Source organism: Sinocyclocheilus anshuiensis, unplaced genomic scaffold (assembly GCF_001515605.1).
Source record: "Sinocyclocheilus anshuiensis isolate Anshui unplaced genomic scaffold, SAMN03320099.WGS_v1.1 scaffold1149, whole genome shotgun sequence".
NCBI classification, from domain to species: Eukaryota; Metazoa; Chordata; class Actinopteri; order Cypriniformes; family Cyprinidae; genus Sinocyclocheilus; species Sinocyclocheilus anshuiensis.
In genome coordinates, this window is record NW_015555317.1 from 620428 (window position 1) to 642900 (window position 22473).

Consider the following 22473-nt stretch of genomic DNA (forward strand, 5'->3'; position numbering starts at 1 on the left):
GAGGGCGCGAAAGGTTAGCGACACACGGTTAGCCTGCTGCTATCTAAACCACCTCCCCTGATGTCTGATTTGCCTGCTGATGTTAATACAGCACAAATTGGACTGGAATTTGAAATTAATGTAAGTGAAGGAGATATAAGCAAATTAGATCTGTGTGGCCCACAGAGAAACCGAATGGCCACGGGTTATAATTTGAAAGCAGTTAGACAAGGTGATCTAGTATTCACTTTGTAGCATTATTAGTTTGTTGACACCAGTGTGACATGGGGTGACCAAAACCTTATATCAAACTATGAGAAATCTTATATCATGTTACATCTCTATATTTTTACATTACATTAAATTACATGTTTTTTCATCAGTTTGTAAGTTTCTTCACTTGTAAGTAATGTAAAGTAGTGATAGACAGTCTTTCTAATATGCACAGGTTTTCAGATCTAAATATATGCCACTGTCGTCTTGCCTCATGCAGGCACATTTCCAATGCAGATTGTTTGTGTTTGGAACATTAAACACTAGTGGTGTGTCTTTCTTCTGCAGTTATTCAAGTGTTGTTTGCTGTGAGCATGTGCCGCTCTGAGAGACAGATCTTCATTGTTCAGTGAGAGACAGTGGCGCATCAGAGAGACATATGGATCTATAACTATAAATGCTGAATGAATGATAAACCACTTTATTGTATTTGCCCAGACGTTTTATGTTTCAGTGAATCAGCTGTTTCGATTTTATTTTATATTTTATTTTATAATTTTTTTTAGAACCACACTTCAAACAAGCTATCATTGGTGTAAGACATTGCCATTTTTGCATTAACCATTACTAGTTCAGTTCTGTTATGTTCACACTACATGGGTTCAATGTAAAAGTAATTGTCATTAACTTGAACTCAGTATTTATGTGCCCCGTCTCTATGGTGACAGGCCTCTTGTCACAGATAGAAGTCAGTGGAGGTGACCTGTATGACTCTCTGTATGGTCTCTGTCACATGTAGGTTCATTCCATCTTATATTAGAATCGATGGAGATGAAATTGAGTCTTTCAGGTCGCTGAACCCAAAGGTCAGAAGAAAATCCAAGCAGAAAGGGTCATCAAATCCCTCATTTGTTATATATATTTTTTTCATTTGATAAAAGAATAATTTTTTTGTTTATATTGTGAAGTATTTTATTTTCCCTGAAGTTCTTCATAATGTTGTTCGTTAGGGTGGGCAAAATTGTTGAATCCACCTATGACATCTAAACATGGGTGGTCATATGTTATTGTGCTATTGGTTGTCATAGTGCTTGCTGTTGAAAAATGCCCAGCTTTGTGCCTGACAGATTTCTGAGGTCCTAAACACAAAGCATGCGTGTCATAACCTTTACGATTTCTGAATGACCCATTTTTGCAGCTTAGTTTCAGTATATGGTCTTGGGTGGGCTGGAATTTTTGCTTTTTATTTATTGTGTCGTGTTTACACTATGTCAGACTCTTATATCAAAGGAGCAAAGAAATCTGACTTTGATATGATTATTGGTCTTTATAAATCTCTGACTGAGGTGCTGCAGACTTATTACAGGAATATTGAAAGTGAATATTGAGTTCAATGGGTTGCAAAAATGTAGTGTTAAGGAAAAAAGGAGGAGGGATGGAGGGGACTAAAGAGAGAACTGAGGGGTTAAAGAGATGGAATGTAAGAGTGACGCAAACTCCCAGCAGGCATCTGTCCTTCCCTGACCACTGTTTCGTCACTGTTTCCACAATAAACTTAATAAAAATTGGACAGAGAAAGAGGTCTGAGATTATGTAATCTTGTTTTAGGTTGTTGTCCTTTCATTTTCTAAAATGTTTTTGTTTTCTCTTCATAACGGCTGCAGTATTGCGTTTAAAATGAGAAAGCCCCACCCACAAGCAGTGACATCATTCACAGTCATTTGAGGATGAATTAGTTTCCCATGATATATTGTGGAGTTTAGCTGTCTGTTCAGTATTTTATTCTTTATTTGCCTCTTCTGCAACTCACTGAAATATTTCCTGTTTATTTTTTTATTCAGAAACTTCATTAAACTTTAATTTAGAAAGTGTAAATCTGGTGGGTGCTGGAATGTTCCCTAAACTTACATTAAAGAAGGGAACCAAGTCGTTTCTAAAAACCGGAATGTGTACAATAAGCAACCATGTAGCAACCACATTGTAACTTGGTAAAAACCAATACCCTAGCAACGACCCTAACATCTTGTCAGTCAGTTTTGCACATTTTCTTCAGAAAATGTAAAAATATTAGTAGTTTATTATTGAGATAATAAAAAAACACTTCCAGAATGACAATATGCTGCTCAGCCTTTCTGCATTGTAGTTTTCGTCTGGTTGACGTCAGAGGCAGGACTGAACTAATTGACATCATTAGACTGGAACATAAAGCATGTGGATCTCAAACCAGTTCTGTGTGTGTTTTGTCATTGTTTGTGTGGGTGTGTATGTGAGGTAAATCTTAAAACCAACCGCTGTCGATTTTAATCAGCGAGGCACAAATCCAGCCTCAGGTAGTCCAATTACAGACAGACACGCTCCACGGACGAGACTAGGCCCTCCTCACAAACACACACACTTACACTATTGCGTGTGTGTACTGAAAGAAGGGAAAGAGGTTTTTATGATGTTTTGTAAAGGAAAAATAATTGAATTAATTCGTGCTGAATTTAAAAAAAATGCAAATGCAGCCCATTGTTTGCAAATATTTAGAGTTGCGATGGATGTAGTGCTCAGTTAGTCGATATGTTCCTGTTGTTTATTTGTTTTGTTCAATCAGCATACTTCCCAGTTGTCCATGTGAAAGTGATACATTTTGATTTGTGTATATAAATGAGACACATGGATTCTAATGACCAAAATGAATCCAGGTGACAGCATCCTATCACTCCTATTGCACCAATCTGACCTGTCATTTTTTGTTTGTTTCCTCAGGGTGGAAAGATCCCTGTGAGATGGACCTCGCCGGAAGCCATCGCATACAGGAAGTTCACGTCTGCTAGTGACGTCTGGAGTTACGGTATCGTCATGTGGGAGGTGATGTCTTTTGGCGAGAGGCCCTACTGGGACATGAGCAACCAAGATGTAAGTTTCCTCTTTCTTTTTTTTATACTAAACAGAGTATGACTGTCTATTACTGGCTTTGAGTCACACTAGCCCTGAATCTTAAACTGAGTAAAATACAAATGAAAACATATATTATATTATATCGTATTGTATTGTATTGTATTGTATTGTATTATATTATGTGCTGTCAAACGATTAATCGCGATTAATCGCATCCAAAATACAAGTTTTGTTTACATAATGTGTGTGTGTGTGTGTGTGTGCTGTGTATATTTATTATGTATATATAAATACAAACTCATGCATGTATATACTTAAGAAAAATGCTATTAAATAATTTATAATATAATGTAATAATTATATTATAAAAGTTTTATATAGAATAGAATAGAATAGAATAGAATAGTTGTGGGGCGGTACCTTTACAAAAGGTACACATTTGCACCATATTTACCCATAGTGGGTGCAAACCCTCTTATTACCTTAAAGGTACATATCAGTACCTAAATGAGATATTTCAGTAACTTTTGTAAGGGTACCCCCCAATGACAGCTTTTGTATCTTTTTTCTGAGAGTGCAAGGCTTTGCAATGCATTCATGATCTATGTAAAATGCATGATTAACTATAAAGCACCAAACACCCTTTGGCTTTACCCCTGAATTCCATTGCCGTGAGTCTCATTTCCTGTCAATCTCTTTGGCTCTAAGGCTCACTAGTTTGAGTCTTACTGTCTTTCCTACTGAATCTACAGTACCTTCCTTTCTGCATTAAAATCTCCCAACATCTGTGTTTCAGAGGAGACAAATGCTTTTTCCTGTTCGAATTGTGAATACAGCAGACTCATTCTAGGCACTCTGGGGATTTTCAGAAAATCCTGCCAATGAAAACATAAATTCCCCAATCCTTTTAGCATCCGGTTAACACGTCAGAGTTGCAGAACAAACCCTGAGGAACTTGTGACTGTAATGACCGCCAAACTTACAACTGTATAAAACGATTTGAGCGTTCAGAGATTCGGTACGTTCAAATCAAAGAAAATAAATTAAAGAAATTAATTACTCTTTTTCTGCTATTTGTACATTCTCTGTATTTACTTTCTTTTCTCAAAGATAGTCTCCATGGCTCAAAAGGGGTGTTGTTTGTTATGCTCGACAGACTTAATTTCTTATGTTCTATTTGAAAATTATGTTGTTAAATATTCATGAAAACCATCTTATGAAAGACTAAGACTGTAAAACTGTCTGATTCTGTTATACAATATGTTTAACATCTTATGACATGCACCAAAAACACAAACAAAGCAATAGAGGTCCCAAGTTATACTCTCTGACACAGAAGAACCGCCAAAGGTAAAGTTGTGGTTGGTAATGTTTCTTCAGCCTATCACACACTTCATTATCTAAATCTTCTAGAATTTTTAACGATCATCCAATCCCAAATTGCCATAAAAAGATCATATCCGCGTAATGAAACAGCAGGACATCTGCAGCACTCAGTGCCCACATCTCACCGCCGTCCTGTGGAATCCATTTAGGAGAAAAGCGGTAGCTGTGGAGGGAGCAGAGAATATATTGATCCTCAAATATTTAGATTCATGTTTCTGCGAACCAGAGCTTAGATTGGTATGCAGAGGATAGACAGTGTTTGTTGGTTCATTTGATCTTTGCTTGTGTCAGAGAGAATCAGAGAGAGGAATATGGGAAGAGAGTCCACAGTGTTTGATGAGGGTAGAATGACAGATCACGTTTAACGATTAATGATGCTCATGGGTTGTTTGTGTGTTATGTTGCAATGTCTATGCAACAAAACTGATATATGTGCCAATCTTTGTGTGATAAAACAATATTGTATGCTTGATCTTTTTTTATGATATTGTTATGGTATTATTTAGTTCCTATTATTGAAGCACTCAAAACCAGTTTCTCACAATGCATTTCCTCTAGTGACGGGGGTTTTGATTAAGTGATTCAAATCGTTTGAATTCTCTAAAAGATTCATTTAGGTTTGACCACTCATTTATTCACTAAAAGATTTGTTCGTGCAAAAGATTTGTGCAGTGACCCTTTCTGAGTGAATAATTTAGTTAGTATTCATTTATTACTTAGGAATCACTTATGTACTGTCTTTATCCAAAAGTTGCATGTCACTCAGAAAAAAGGTACAAATCTGTCACTGGGCTGGCACCATGTCGAAAGGTGCTAATTTGTACACTTTAGGTACTATTATGTACTTTTACTAATATGTTCCTTAAATGTTTTAATATATACCATTTAGGGGTAAAAAGGTACAAATATATACATTTGAGCTTTTGTACCTTAGGGGACCGTCCCAGTTACAGCTTTGTAGCTTTTTTTTTTTTTTTTTTTTTTTTTTTTTTCTGAGGTTCCAAGAGTGTACGAATCCACTGAGAGACTCCAGAAAGTGTTTAAGAATCATACATATAAGTGCTTCGCCCAGCAATGACAACAGCAATTAATGGCAATAATGTGTGTGTGTGTGTGCGTGCGTGCGTGTGTGTGTAGGTGATCAACGCTATAGAACAGGATTACAGGCTGCCGCCCCCCATGGATTGTCCCACTGCTCTCCACCAGCTGATGCTCGACTGCTGGCAGAAAGATCGGAACGCTCGGCCGCGCTTCACGGATATCGTCAGTACTCTTGACAAACTCATCCGCAACCCCACCAGCCTTAAAGCAGTTGCCAGTATACCCACTATGTGAGTCAAACAAACTTATTATACACACATTTTGTTTTCATACTATGGTGGAAACCTTTATTTATGCTAACAAGTTTGGGGGCTTTTTTATTTTTAAATAAATTAATATTTTTATTCAGCAAGGACTTTTACATTGTTACAAAATAATAATAAAAAAAAAAAAAAGTTATTTTGAACTTTCTATTCATCAAAGAATCCTGAAAAAAAAGTATCATGGTTAACATAAAAATGTTAAGCAGCACAAATGTTTCCAACTTTGATAATACTAAGGAATGTTTCATGAGCAGCAAATCAGCATATTAGAATGATTTCTGAAGGATCATGTGACGCTGAAGACTGAAGTAATGTACAATATATTAAAACAGTTCACAAACTCTAAACATTTAGTGTGTTTTCATGTTAAAAAAGACACTATTTAGTCCACTTATGAAGCTGTTTTCTTTCTGGGAAAAACAAGGTAGGTGGTCCCTACAAAGACAGCAACCATGACACCCAAGGTTGGGTGATGTAACTCCTCTTTTCCCCTGCATCTCACTCTCTCATTCTCTCTCCTCCTCCAGCCCGTCCCAACCGTTGTTGGACAAGTCCATCCCAGACTTCACCACCTTTAGTTCTGTAGAGGATTGGCTGGCTGCTGTCAAGATGTCTCAATACAGAGACAACTTCCTCAACTCTGGCTTCACATCCCTACAGCTGGCCACCCAGATGACTTCAGAGTGAGTGTGAAGTTTTAAGTGTCTTTTCTAAATAATTTGTACAATTTCTCAACATTGGGGTTTCTGTCAATAAAGGTCTTAAAAATCCATGTTGGCATTAGATGGTCAAACTGGTCAGCCAGTCCAAGCCGGAATGTGGTTCTATCCAGGCTGACCAACATGACCTTTCAGATCAAAGATGGCCCCACCATCTGATTAACCAACTAATAAACCACCTTCTAGTTTCTAAATAAGTTTGTCATCCAACTCATAAACCACCCAAACCAGCTTAGAACTGTCTAAAGCACTGTTTTTAAATAAATTGGAAAAAACAGGCTAGTTTACGGTGGTTAAACTAGTCAAACATTCTGAAGTATTCTGAAATGTGGTTATCCAGCTCCTCATTAGCTTAGCCAAGATGGTCCATCAGCTCTAACCAGATTGACTGACATGGTGAACTTGGCCCCATCAGCTAGTCATACAACTAGTCAACCTAGTCAAAACTAGCTTGGACCAGCAGATGATCAGTGTCGCAGTTTCTAAAGTTCTTATATTTATTAGGCTTTTATCATTGTTACTAAAGCTTTTCACTGCTGGTAAAACCAGACTGTACCAGCTTGAGCTAGTTAAACTGGTCAAATATTCAGAAGAGTTTTGAAATATGGTTAGCAATCTCTTCACCAGCTTGGTCCACCAGCTCTAACCAGGTTCACCGACATGGTCAAATTGGCCCTATCATCTAGTCATACAACTAGTCAACAACCCAAACCAGCTAATGACCAATCTAACATTTCTAAAGTTGTCAATTTCTAAAGTAACACCAGGCCGTACATACCAGCTTAAGATAATTAAACTGGTCAACCATTCAGTGTTTTGAAATGTGGTTAGCCGGTTCTTCACCTTCTTAGCCAAGATGGTCTACCAGCAGTAAATTGGTTGAATTAACCCCATCAACAGATTATACAACTAGTCAACCACCTAGTTGCAACCTTATTTCTCGAAATTGTGACTTTTGACCTCACAATTGCAACTTTATTTCCTGTTTTAAACTTCATCACTTAGTTTCCTGATTCCTGAGTTGAAAACAGGCTTTCATATGTCACACTGTTAACAACATCTGTTTCAAAAATCATTATGTTTACAACAATTATGTGTCTTATTCAGCCGTCCTGTCATATTATTGGTTTATTTTAGATGATGTCTAATGCTCGGTGGGTTGGTTTGTTGTGTCTGTGTGAAGGGTGATTAAAGCTGGTTTCAGATTTCCAGACAGTCATTGATCACAGAATGCCAAGCGGCCAGATATCTCAGCTAACTTGTTTAATATCGATTTATGAACCATACATTAGGATTAGCATGAATCGCTAAGGTATGTGCGTGTGTTTTGACTTGTTTGAGTCGCTATCGAGTGAACAGGTGGATATGCTGTTGATGATGTTTAATACACGTCTCCTGGAAGCGTACTGTGAGGTGTAGCGTCTCTGACGCTCTGATTAATGCAGCCGCCGCTCACAGAGAGGGTCTGCGCTTAATTAGCAACATAAGTATGAGCCCTTGTACATTTTCTTGTTGAATTTATATTACTGTTCATTTTATATACTTTGTGCATTGCTCATTATTAATTCATAGATTTATAATACATTTTTTAATGTTTAAATGTTAACAATGTATTAGTAAGTGTACAAATTAAAAATTGCTGTGAAAGTATTGTTAATTGTTAGTTCATGTTAGCTACTGCATTTCATTATTGCAACTAATGTTAACCTATACAGTCTTATTGTAAAGTTTTATCAGTTCATGTGTACAGCCTCAAAAAAAAATGGATTTAAGGCAAAACGTCAAATTTCAGCCATATTTAGTTGAGATGTGAATGTAATCTGAGCATCAACCAATGTGCAATGATAACAGCAGCTCCTTTAACTTGGAAAGGTATTGTTAAAGTATGTTACAAATGACTGTACAATTAGGAAGGAGCGATGCAAATGTATATTATACAGCTATTTAATGTCTGCTTTGGAGGTATTTGTCATGGCTGTGTACTGCATTTGAATGTGTGTCCAGTATTAACTGTAGTTATGCATTCTTCTTGTGTTCACAGGGACCTGTTGAGGATAGGTGTGACTCTAGCCGGCCATCAGAAGAAAATCCTCAACAGCATTCAGTCCATGCACCTGCAGATGTCCCAGTGTCAGACGGGCACAGCGCTGGCATGACTACAGGGGGCGCCAGACGACGGGCTGGGCAGCTTGCGTAAGAATTACCAGCGGGTGAGCCCAATCCCATCGGAGCGCGCAAGAATAGAGACTATCATCCTGATCTGAGAACATGTTTCAGGAGAGGAACCATTATCCCATATCCAACAGACCAGATCGGAACAGGACCACCGAGACTCGCAGGACATCTGTTAACCCATCGGCTATTTGTCTCTTTGGGCTACATTTACAGGGAAAACCGAAGAAGCGGACTCTTTTGTCCTCTTCTTGTCATTAATTCTGTTTTAGTTACCTTCGCGTTGCTTATCAAAAAAATCACTATGACTATTCAGATTCTGAGACGTCTACATCGTTTTCTACAAGGTTCTTTCATTCTTCATTTTTTCCACTATAAACCTTCTATCGTCACTGCTTACCACTAACACTACCTGTCGATCTCGGTATGGCTGATGTTGCCAAAGGACATCCTGTATGCCTGCGTCCCATCCCTAGGCCATACAAGCATAAATGTTGTATATCTTTAAATAAATACGAGTATATCTTCAGAGTAAACCTTCATATTGAAGGTGAAGTGTAACAGACCTGTATGTAAATACCCTCTTCTTCCGCTTGCATTTTTGGCAATGTTGCGTGTTGGACCAGAACCGCCGATTCTGCAGGACATGGACTCGCTTACGTCAGCGCGACGCCACGAGAACAATCTGGGATGAACTCTGACTCTGTCAATGTTGTGTAAATATCAGTTAGTTGTGTATAAACTAGTGTTAAAAAGATATACTTTAGGTGAAAAAAGCTACGCATTCAGGCCACTAAACAGTGTTTATTGTAGGTGTTTCCACGCTGATGAGCACTTACGTGTACAGCTTTTCTTTGTTCCACTTCTTCTTCTACTTCTAGTCGTTCTTGTTAGTTTCGTGTCAGAGTGTTTGAATGCGTCGACTAGCATTGGGGGAGGGTGCGTAGTCACCGCCTAAACTAGCTAGTACACTTAAATGTAGTTCCTCTGTTAATAAGCTGTACTAATGTTGGTCTTACAGGGTCTTTAAAACCGCTAATCTGTTTCCAAGCACGTGTTTACATAAGCGAACGGAAAGGTCCCAGACAGGAAACGAAGAGACTTGCGAAACCGCTGCCCTTTACCAATTTTATCAGGCCGAGTCACACTCTCGGCTCCAGATGTTTCTGGATGACATTGCTAAATGCGGTACATGTTCTTTCATGCCATCAGCTCTCCATTTATTTGTGTGTGTGTCTGGATTGAACATCTGTGTGACCCTTTATGAACAGATGCCTAATGCCACCCCATTGAGCACATTCTACTTAAGCAGTCAGTGAAGCACTGGGAAACACACACACACAGGCTTTTGATGGCTTTGGACTGTTACTTTTTGGTTGCCATGAAGAAATAGCATCAGCTTATTGACGATGATAATAATAATATTATAGGTAACACTATACAGTAAGTTCTAAGTTGTCAACAATAGTAAATGCATTATGGATGTATGAACTAACATTTAACAATACTTCTTGAAAAATGTATTAATCTAGGTTAATGTTAATTTCTGAAAATGCAAAACATTTTAAGATTTCAGGTTGTATGAATGGATATGAACATTGAATGAACATGAATTAACAATGAACCACAGTGTGTTTATAATTTAATCTAGATTAGTAGATGCTGCAAAAAAAGATGCAGTTCATTTTTCATGATATGCTGTATATGCATGAACAAATGTTAATGAATTAAACATGATTGTAAAGTGTTACAAATAATATTAATATTGTATTTGTATAGCATAAAATGTAGCTAAACGTGCTAAACAAATCAGAATATCATTTTAATAAAAAACAGTAAGATGAAAAAAGCAACAAACTAGAAGTGAAAAGTGAATTTAAATGTTAAAAGTAAAGTTAAATTCAATGCAATTACATAGAGAGACCTAAAATACTCAAAAGGCAACTTAAAAATAAATGGTAACCAAACAAATAAATAATTTTGAATCATTGTGTGCTGCAAATATGGTTGGCTTTTATGATAAAATTCCTCATTTGTAAGTTTATTTGGACAAAAGAGCCTTGTATGAATAAATACAAATATAATTGGTAAAAGGTTCCAGATTTGAGGGTCATAATGGCTAAAAGCAGCTCCGCAGGATCTCATAAGGTTTAGCATTAAAGAACCCCAATGTGAGATTTGAAACATAACGGTTTGTAGAGGTTAGCAGAGGTACCATTCATTTGCCTGTTGTGAATCGTGTGTGTGTGTGTGTAATGAATAAGCAGCTACATTGCCTGTAAGTTAATGAGACTCATGGTTTATGGTTATTCTCTACAAGCAACACACACACACACACACAATCCATCACACAGATATACCCAAGGTGTTGCACCTAATTGGCTACAATGAATTTCACCATGGCAACCAAAGAGTGTATTGGCTCTTTGTTAAGGATGACATGCTTTTACAGCTTCTGCCAAGAGGCTTATTCTTTTGCGTGCACACACACACACTCCTCAGCTGTATTCCATTGAAGAAAGTGAATCTGTTACTTCATACGACGGTGGTAGCGATAATGTCTGGCTCTTATACAAGCGTTAACACTAGATGAAGATGTCTTCCCCTGCGCAAAGGACCGGAGGCAGCTCAATTAATGATCACAAAGTATCCTCACTGTGGCCCGCGTCCAGCTCGTTCGCAGTGGGGCGTAACCAAGCTGTCCGGCGTCCTGCCGTATGGCCCAGCTGAAAAATGGCTGACTTGCTCTCATCGCCGTGGACACTCTGGGGAGGGTGGAGCCTGCTGGGATACCTGCAGGTACAGCACACAGATTGAGGAGAGTGATGAATGAGCTGGAGCGAGACAGAATGAAAGAGAAAGCGAGAGCGAGAGACAGTAGATTGCGCAGGATAGGGAAAGAAATTAGAAGAAATGGGGAATAAAGAAAGAAGAAAGTCACAGACCTTAGAGATTAGAGTATTAAGTCAGGATGAAATTAAAATTTTACCCTATTTTCTTTCTAACTATGTTTATTTCAACTTCTCCCCTCCAACCACGTGAGTTATTCTCTATTCTTTTCACAGTCCAATCATGGTGGTTAAAATTAAGTTCCATCATCATATCCTGTTTCATTTATAATTACTGCATATTGAAGTGCAATGGGTTGCAAAAGGCATTTCATGTTGACTGTAAGAGAGAGGGCTTAAAGTATAACAGTGGTTGACCAATATGTGTTTTTGAAAATGGAAAATGCCAATATCTAGAACAGGATAGAGTTTTTTTTTTTTTAATAGCTGATAATATATATTATCTGTCATAATTTATGGGATTATTAATATAATATAATGATCCTAGATATTGGTGTCTCCCTAATATACAACAGTTCAAACAATTTGGGGTCACTAAGATGTAGATGTATATTTTTGAAGAAATTAATACTGTTATTCAGCAAGGATGCATTTAAATGATCAAAAGTGACAGTAAAGACTAGTTTATGGTTAAGACTAGTAGGATATATACAGCCGTGGCCAAAAGTTTTGAGAATGACGCAAATATTAATTTTCACAAAGTCTGCTGCTACAGTGTTTTTAAATCTTTTTGTCAGATGTTACTATGGTATACTGAAATATAATTACAAGAATTTCATAAGTGTCAAAGGCTTTTATTGACAATTACAATAAGTTTATGCAAAGACTCGGTATTTGCAGTGTTGACCCTTCTTTTTAAAGACCTCTGCAATTCACCCTGGCATGCTGTCAATCAACTTCTGGGCCATGTCCTGACTGATGGCAGCCAATTCTTGCATAATCAATGCTTGGAGTTTGTCAGAATTTGTAGGTTTTTGTTTGTCCACCCACCTATTTAGGATTGACCACAAGTTCTCAATGGGATTAAGGTCTTGGGAGTTTCCTGGCCATTGACCCAAAATGTTGATGTTTTGTTCCCCGAGCCACTTAGTTATCACTTTTGCCTTATGGCAAGGTGCTCCAGCATGCTGGAAAAGGCATTGTTCATCACCAAACTGTTCTTAGATGGTTGGGAGAAGTTGCTCTCGGAGGATGTTTTTGTACCATTCTTTATTCATGGCTGTGTTCTTAGGCAAAATTGTGAGTGAGCCCACTCCCTTGGCTGAGAAGCAACCCCACACATGAATGGTCTCAGGATGCTTTACGGTTGCCATGACACAGGACTGATGGTAGCGCTCACCTTTTGTTCTCCGGACAAGCTTTATTCCAGATGCCCCAACCAATCAGAAAAGGGATTCATCAGAGAAAATGACTTTGCACCAGTCCTCAACAGTCCAATCCCTGTACCTTTTGGTGAATTTCAGTCTGTATGTTTTTCCTGGAGAGAAGTGGGTTCTTTGCTGCCCTTCTTGACACCAGGCCATCCTCCAAAAGTCTTGGCCTCACTATGCGTGCACACTTGCTGGACTTTCTTGGGTGCCCTGAAGCCTTCTGCACAGCAATTGAACCTCTCCTCTTGAAGTTGTTGATGATCCGATAAATTATTGATTTAGGTGCAATCTTACTAGCAGCATTATCCTTGCCTGTGAATCCCTTTTTGTGCAAAGCAATGGTAACTGCATATGTTTCCTTGCAGGTAACCATAGTTAACAGAGGAAGAACAATGATTTCAAGCACCACCCTCCTTTTAAAGCTTCCAGTCTGTTATTCTAACTCAATCAGCATGACGGAGTTATATAGATGCAAAGAGGATCTGCCATTTCTGTTAATCAGTTATGTGTACACGCTAAATGGTCAAATAGTCAGCCTGGTCAATATACCCATTCATCTATCACTATGTTGGCCTAATAACGGCAGCACTTCTCCATCTGCACAGACAGACTAAAGCTTCATCATAACGCACACGTACAACCATTACAGATGTAGTATATGATTTATATTTGAATATGTACATGAACGCTATTGTTTCTAATGCAAATGTGTCTCTTTTAAACTCTCATTTTGCACAAGTCCAACAATTCAATCGAGGATCATCTTCATCTCTTGCTCAAGGGTATCCTCCTCCTCTCGGAGGGTTGAGGGAACAGGCAGGGAGTGAGAGGATGAACAGAAATGATTTGTGTCTAATTTTATCGCTCTTTGCCTGGAGTGTTGACACATTGTGGAGTCTGGTGCGCGTTTGGCAGCGGATCAGCGGCGATGCTGTTACCGTGCCAACTGAAGTCTGAGCAGTGCATGTGTTCACTAGCGCAGCTCAGACTAAACAAGCGCAAACAAAAAGCAAGTTTGGAACAATTAAAAGCATCGTCTCACATCGCCCGTAGGAACGAGCCCCCGTTTTGTATTGTTCTTTTTCTTTCACGCGCTTCAAACGACACATTCATGTTAAAATGATGGAGCATTACTTTTGACAGCCGATATTAAAAGCCAGAGAGTCAAAGGGTTCGAGAGACTGTTGATATTACTAGCATGGCATGGATACAAGCTCACACTGTTTTGTAGATACCGAACGAAGGAAAGCCCCCCTCACCTCACCGAGGCTGTATAGTTAACACTCGTTTCTTGTGATGAGTATGTCAGAGTTTGAAACTGTAACTTTCTGAGAACTATTGTACTGAAATGCACTCAATAAAGACCTTGGAAAAGCTGAAGTCGAGCGAGTGATATGTTCGTTTGGAGTGCACTCTTGATATGAGGCACAGGCACGGGTCAAACGTGTAGCCTCTCCGCTGCTGTTGTAAAGGGAGTGCGCGCCTGCGCGTGTGTTTACGAGAGATGTTAGGAGTTTGCAGACGCTCTCGAGACCCTCGAGTCTTGAAGACAACGGCTGCATCCGAAAACTTAGGCAGCCGACTTGCTGCCTCGCTGCCGTATGAGGCAATGACTTTGCAGGCAGCGTTTTTGCATGGCACCTCATGAAACTGTTTTCGGACAGGCTTCTGAGGCAGAGTAACGGTTTAATGATTTACAGCAAAATATAGAGAGCTTTTGTGATAATTAAGTGAACTTTTCATTACTGCAATATTAATTTCTCGCTAGAAATGACATCAAAAGGGGAAAACGTTGATCAGAAACGTAAATTTACACACAAACTGACCACCGACCGCAACTTTCAGATGCCATCTTTATTTTTTAACTTAACTATCAGAGAATGGAACGCACAGGATTGTGGGATTTCAAAGGCAGCGAAGGATACATCTATGCTGCCTTCAAAAATCGGCCAGATGAAGGCATCTCAGGAGACAGGAACTGAAGCAAACATTAAATTCGGACGTTCCTTGATGCCTTCCTACCTTGGAATGCGTCCTCCGAAGGCAGCATTTTTCAGTTTTTGGATGCAGCCAACGGTGTGTTTATTAAGTACCACCATGATGGCGGCTGAAAGAGATAGTGAGAAATACATTTTTAGAGTAATAATTTGACTAACGAGGCATTATATTTATATAGTTGTCAAGCAATGCTTTGCTTTAGTAATTATTCCTGTGAAAACATCATAGTTTATCAAATTATTAAGTGACAGTGTTGTCTGTGAGAGTTTGGGGTTAGACTGCTCAAAGATTTTTGAATGTATATGTGTGATTGTTGCAACAAACATATAAAGTGAAAGATTAAATGATTCTTAATCTGATATGAGACGTGACGTGTTCTTCACTTTTCAGGTGTGTTCTTGGAGTTTCAAGGTCCTCACAGGTTGATGAATGGAATTAGAGGATCATGTTTTATTTATATGGAGTTCAGCACAGAGTTTGAGTTTGTCTGTTTCACATTATGCCCAAAATATAATTTCATTTTATTTTTATGTTATGTTATTTTATTTTTACTGTTGCACTAATTTTATACCGTGTATCATTTATACATGATATAAATTTTGAAAAAAAAAAAAAGACTTGCAGTAGTAGTTTCATGCTAATTTTGTTTATTTTAGGGATGTCAATGCAATGTATGCATTTAGTGTGATTTAATTATTATATTAGTTAATAATTATTATCATTAGTAGTAGTAGTACTGTTAATAATAATAATAATGTATTACTACTAATAATAATTAATAACACTAAATGTTAAATTAAGATAAATGGATGAACAGATAAATTGACGTCCCTAAGATAAGCATAAAATTAGCACGAAAAAATATCAAACTGCATGTCATCTTCTTTTTTATTTGCATGCATCATTTGTGTAACAGCAAAAATTAATAACATAATAAAATAAAATATAATATTATAATAATAAATAATTATAATCATGCAATAAAAATGCATTTATTCATGGCAGTGTCTATTTATTTTACACTATATCTGTCTACAACTTTAAATAGTGTCTACCTTGTTTTTACAGTTAAATAACTGCTGCCTTTAATCTTGTACCTTTTGTAAGAAATTCAAACGTTTTAAATTTTAAGCATCACCATTTTGTTTTTGCAAGTCACCTCCATGTTCTTTCAAGACTTCATCAGGCGTTAACAGACACAAACACATGTGTCTGCATTCACACACATCCTTAAAGAATATATTTGTGTCCTGAGTTTACAGTGGACAAACAAATTTGAAACAGAATAGATTGCTGTAGGCCAGTAATAGACTGATGTTCATTTATATGCCAATAAATATATTGACTTCTAAAGTCATGTTTTGTAAATGTAAAATCTGCCACAATAATGACAAGATCAGTTCACAGTCCTAGTTTATATATTTAGTATGTTTCCTTTAAATATGGTGACTTGACCTGTAAAACGATGATTTCAAACATGAATTGCATATCAAATGAGCCCGTCTCCAGGTGTGCTGACCTCTTTCCCAACATGCACGACTTCTCTTTCAGCCTCGTTCTCAGGGCATTCATTAGAGACGTGTTTATTCCTCTCTTCCTTTTATTTCATTATCTGGTGGGATTGAGCCCCGTATGGAACATGACACTTCATTTCTCAGAGAGGTCTTCCTAATGGAAAAGACCGATGCAAGGTCACTGAGACTGCATAACTGCGACTCTACAAGAGCAATAATTGACAGTTATGCATTTTTAATGGCTATTTATATGGATAATTCTCCACATGGCTCACTCTCCCAAACATTTGTTTAAATTGATATGTTATCTTTATAGATATAATTAAAGTGGAGGGAGTTGTGTTTGTGAGGGCTGGGAGAGAATACGTAAGATACTCACAGACAGATAATTAATGGCATTGGAGAGTGTTTGTGAATGTGTGTGTTCTGGAGAGACTTGACTTGTAATATCTCCTTTATTGATTCAGTGGAGCAGATAAAATTATTTGATTCTTTGAACTGGTCCACAAAACACCATGTGCATCACAAAAAGTATTAGTTAAGTATTTTGTAATCTACACATGGCTACACCCAGCTCTGAAGGTTTTCAGCAATTTATCTGATTAATCCCAGATATTGCAGTGCGGTATCCTACTGATTTGCACAGTACAGAATTTGCTGAAAATGTACTCTCCTTCAGGCCATCCAAGATGTAGATGAGTTCATCAGAACAGATTTGGAGAAATTTAGCATTACATCACTTGCTCATCAGTGGATCCTCTTCGGTGTATGGGTGCCATCAGAATGAGAGTTCAAACAACTAATAAAAACATCACAGTAATCCACAAGTAATCCACAGTCCACTCCAGTCCATCAATTAATGTCTAGTGAAAGCTGCGTGTTTGTAAGAAACAAATCCATCATTAATGCTTTTTAAATTTCAAACCATTGCTTCTGGCCAAACTACCAATATATAATGCATAATAGTGCTTCCTCCAGTGAAAATGTCCATCCCCTGTTGCCCTCTCACATCCGAAAAACATCTTAATGATGGATTTGTTTCTTACGAACATGCAGCTTTTCACAATATGTTAATTGGTGGACTGGAGTCATGTGAATTACTTGTGGATTATTGTGATCAGTTGTTTGGACTCTCATTCTGACGGCACCCATTCACTCCATTGGTGAGCAAGTGATGTAATGCTAAATTTCCCCAAATCTGTTCCAAAGAAGAAACAAACTCATCTACATGTTGGATGGCCTGAGGGTGAGTACATTTTCTTCAAATTTTCATTTTGGGGTGAACTATTCCTTTAAGGCAAATGCAGAATAGGTTCAAAAACAAACACAATGCAGGAAATACACAGAATATAATTGCACAGGCAAAGAAGATGTGCAATGTGTTTTACTAGAACGCGAGCTTGAAACAGCATTATTGGTAAGTAGTCAATGTGATCTGTGTAGAGAAATGATTGCATGCAAATACCTTTTAAGAAGCGTTTTAGCTTCATAGCACCGGCTTTCCAAGTAATTTCTCAGGATGCATTTTAAACATCCACTGGTAAGCTGTGTGTATCTTGTGCAGGGCCTGTAGACAGCTTAACTCTGCCTGAGTTCTGCGCTGCATTAGGTTTTCAATGGAAATAAACTGCATGCCTCTGCATCCCAATAGGGATTTAGAGAAACTTCCATCAGGATTTTGTAAAGAATTTATAAAGTCATATGGTTGTGTAAAGGTCATCTGAATGCTGTTGCTCTAAATGCATTCATATCATGCACAGATATGAAATGTGACGGAACAGGTAGCCCACTTTGCATTTTTTTTTTCCTTTTTCTCTTTAAATAAACAACAAATGACTCCTGGTATTTTGAATGTAAATTTAGTATCTATATACTAAAAGTTCTTGAACACATTACATGCACTTAATTTACCACACAGGGCATGGATAACAAGTCTACATGTTACTGATATTCAAAAATTAATACCTAACAGGAACAACAGTGCTGTTTTACTGAATATGAAAAAGGCTGTGATTTGGCCATTGGCATTAGGCCTCTAATATTTATTTTAATAAGTAATTAATATTGAGTATCTTACAAAGACAAAATTTGGCCATTTTTTTTTTATTTCTTGGCCAGAACCATTCAAAATTATTATTATATTACAGTGTTTTTAATGTCAGGTGATTGTTGTCACCAATAAAATTATTCAGAGTACTGCTCTGTAAATCAGCCACAGTTTTTGACTATTTTGCATAACAAAAACAATATTTTGGTACCCATTGTGGTTACACTTTACTTGAAGGGGTGTGCATAAGACTGACATGACACCTTCATAATCATGACATGACACCTACGTTTATTCAGCCAGAAAATAAAAGTTAATTTAAAGCCTCAGCGTTCCTTTTAGCTTAACACAGAAAGAAAATATAGGAGGAAACTGTTGAATTTGATTAATTATATTTACTTGAATACTTCGGCAAATTTCACAGACATAAACAAAACAGAATATACAGAACTGTCTAGGGAATTTACTGTTTTTAAGAAACAAGCCTGGACATTTGTGGTTTTGCACAGTGCTTTTATTAAAAGACAATGCCATGGACCTTGCAAACCGTGACAAACAGTGCTATAGGTTTTCTTCATAAAATGTAATTTGAATGGCCTTAACTTAAAACTTTTAAACAAATGAATGAGATGAACTACAGAAAACCAAAAGGGCAAAAAGTTGTTAAAATACTATACTATTTTATGTACATACTATGTAATAGTATGTACTATTTTGAAGTACATACGGTTTCCACTTGTGTGGAACACAAACATCTCTCCCTCTGACATGCACAGATACAATGTTGCTTGTTTTTAACAGTATGCACGTCAAAATATGGTCGTCGTTTAACAAGTGTTTGATACAGTTGATCAAAATACATTTGCTTTGTATTTATCAGAGGATCTGTACTGAAAACTATACAACTGTTCAGAGGCCTGTCTTTCTCTATGTCTCTCTCTGTCTATAAATATTCACAGAGCAATCACGGGATTGCCTCTCAGCACGCCATCACCAAAGAGCGAGAGATTGATGGAATGAAAACGTAAGCGAGACAAAGAAAGAGTAAAAAGGCACAGATGACATGAATTGAGGTAAAAAGAAAGAACAAACAAACAATAAAATGATGATACACTGGAAAGGCCACAGAGCTGTACCTAATAGATGTTCTGATGGATGGAGCCGTGTGTCTGTCCGGGGCCCATTGTTCATCTCAGTGTATTCTGGCTCCTGTGCTCTGATTGGCCACAGCGGGTGATGCGTAATAAGCAGGTAGAAGCCTCTCATCAGAATCCACAGCGTGTCTCTTTTGTCCTCCTTGAGCCCCTGTAGCTCAGAGGCAGTCTGGGAAACGGTGGCACAGTGACATGTTTACCGTGGCCCCTGTAATATCCAGAGTGTTTTTAACAGCCTTGAAGGGTATTATTAATAGCAATATGCAGGGTGTTTGGCAGAGAGGCTCTTTGAATATGGATGTGTTTTGGAGTGCTGTGTTTAATGTGCCTTTAAAATGCTTCTACTATCCCAGCGAGCTTCTCCTCGCAGCTCACGTACAGCTGCCGGATCTGGCCCAACTCCAGCACTAATGTGCTTCAGTGAACTCTACGAGTGTGTGTGTGCGTGTGTGTGTGAGACGGACTCAAGTAGGTGGAAGCCTGTAGGTGTATTGGATGTGTGTTTGTGATTTCAGACATTTGAGAGCTTCACTGTTTACTGGAAAGGGCCCAACATGAGCATGTGCGTGAATGTTTGTTTGTTTGGTCCTGCTGGAGAATTCAGCTAAAACCAGCTTTGAATAGTTAACTGGTCTGAGCTGGCTATTACTGGTCTCACTTTCAGTTCATGAGTGTGAATTGGAATTTAATTGGCCACCACACTCCACAAGAAGTTGAACTGAAATGACAGGAAAAGGAATATCTATCTGTCTGTCTGTCTGTCCGTCCACCCAACCATCCATCCATCCATCCATCCATCCATCCATCCATCCATCCCTTTCTTTCTCTTATTATTCAACCTTATTATAAAACTTCAGGGCTTTTTAAACAGTTTCCAAACTTCAAAGATGGAATTGATCTCCTTTGCAGTGACATGTACAATTCAAATCAAAGACACACAAAACATCAACTCATGGAAACGTCTGTAACTTGTGTGCCTTCCAATAACTTTTACAATTAGAAGTTTATCTAAAATTCCTTACGGTTTCCTTCTCCATGTGGCGACACACACAGTATGTGTATAATATTCCTTGCATTAAGTCAGTCTGCTGTCTGTGTTGTTACAGAAATAAGATTCAGTATATCTGTAGTTTAGTGGAGTCGTCTTGTATTCAGATGAGAAACAAAACCTTTTAAAATATGTTTGCCTTTTTATACGTTTCCTTACTTATGTGTTTGAGGTCTGAACACTGAAAGGGATGAGATATTTGAGTATATCAAGCAATTTAAAAATTAAGAAATAAATGGAAAATTATAGTTTACATGATGAGAAAAATAAACAAGTCCTTTAAAATCTGTGTTTGTACTTGATAATAGATTCTGTAAAATAAAAGTGATGTGAAGTGAGGTTAACATTTGCTTCAAGTTCATTGAAAGAGACAGAAACATAAAAGAGGCCTATAGCTTTAATTCAAACAAGTCAAAAAGAAAGTACATGAGATAAACATGATGAAATATGCATCATTTATTTTTTGAATGTAAAGATGTTAATGTTGGGTTAGGACAGACAATGCAGTCAGAAAATTTAACAAATATAAACATTAGGTACACATTTGTGTAATTCTACAGAGATATACAAAAAAATATATATGCAGAATAGAATTGTATACATGAGAAAACTAAAATGAGGTACAAAATGATGATGGGGCAGTTTTACCAAGAGAAACCAACTCATCTTGTAACAAATTGTCATGCCCAGTAAATGTTCTCAATTTAATTAATTTGTCTGAAAGTGCACTTTGGTCTGTTTACTTCCCACTGCTGACTAATTGTGTGCAGTGTGTCTATTATTGTGTATCTGTATTTGTGCAGTATCATGCAGTTTGAGTATACACTCTAAAAAATGCTGGGTTAAATATAATCCAGCGCTGGGTTAAAAAGGGACAAACCCAGCTATTGGGTTGTTTTGACCCAGCGGTTGGGTTCAAAACAACCCAACCACTGGGTCAAAACAACCCAATAGCTGGGTTTGTCCCTTTTTAACCCAGCGTTGGGTTATATTTAACCCAGCATTTTTTAGAGTGTATAATTGTGTCAGTGTGTGTTTACCGTAGGCCACTTCGCTCCTGAGTTTGTTGCCTCCTGCCTGAAACCTCATCATAATTTTAATCATCAGACTGCGACTCCGTAATTATTCGTCCCAGCATGCACATGGCTGCGAGTGTAGTCTGTTTCGGTACCCAGTGCCGCTAGGAGAAACAGGGCAGCCACTCTGACCTTCACTTCCTGTTTGTTTGTTTTCCTCACTGCTTATTTGCTGTGGCTTAAGTGATTACTACACCTCTGGAAATAAGAGAATAGGCCAGATTTATCCAGCCAAATCCCATTTAATCTTGTTCAGTCGGTGGATTAGCACAGATTCATATGATGTAGCTGTTCACATAGAATTGAAGATCCCAAGTTTACAGTGATGATAGAGCCGATTACGCTCAACAACGCTGGTTTTAACATCTGAGATGTAACTTATGTAAGCAAGATTCATATTTAATATACAGTAAATGGTAGGACTGGGTTATACTTACATCATATAGGCCTATACATTTATATAATACATATTATAAGCACGATTATAAGCACGGCGAGGTACGATTTGCCTGGGGATGGAGGGGATTTTCCAGACTCTGCTTTTAATATCCTCCATTCAGATTTTCATTTTATCTTGTGTTACAGATTTTTTTCATGTGCGCTACAATACAACCATACTACTATAGTAATATACTGTGTATATATACAGTGGGTACGGAAAGTATTCAGACCCCCTTCAATTTTTCACTCTTTGTTATATT

General features: G+C 37.7%; 1 protein-coding gene across 1 annotated transcript in view; it reads left to right on the forward strand.

The window, feature by feature from the left end:
- LOC107671589 (ephrin type-B receptor 1) overlaps positions 1–10147 on the forward strand; it is a 248840-nt gene extending 238693 nt beyond the window's left edge. Inside the window, exons 13-16 of the mRNA XM_016464503.1 lie at positions 2944–3093; positions 5599–5792; positions 6353–6508; positions 8586–10147. Coding sequence (XP_016319989.1) covers positions 2944–3093; positions 5599–5792; positions 6353–6508; positions 8586–8700 — 615 coding nt within the window. The 3' untranslated portion in view covers positions 8701–10147. The remainder of the gene's footprint in view (positions 1–2943; positions 3094–5598; positions 5793–6352; positions 6509–8585) is intronic.
- Positions 10148–22473: the final 12326 nt, after the last annotated feature.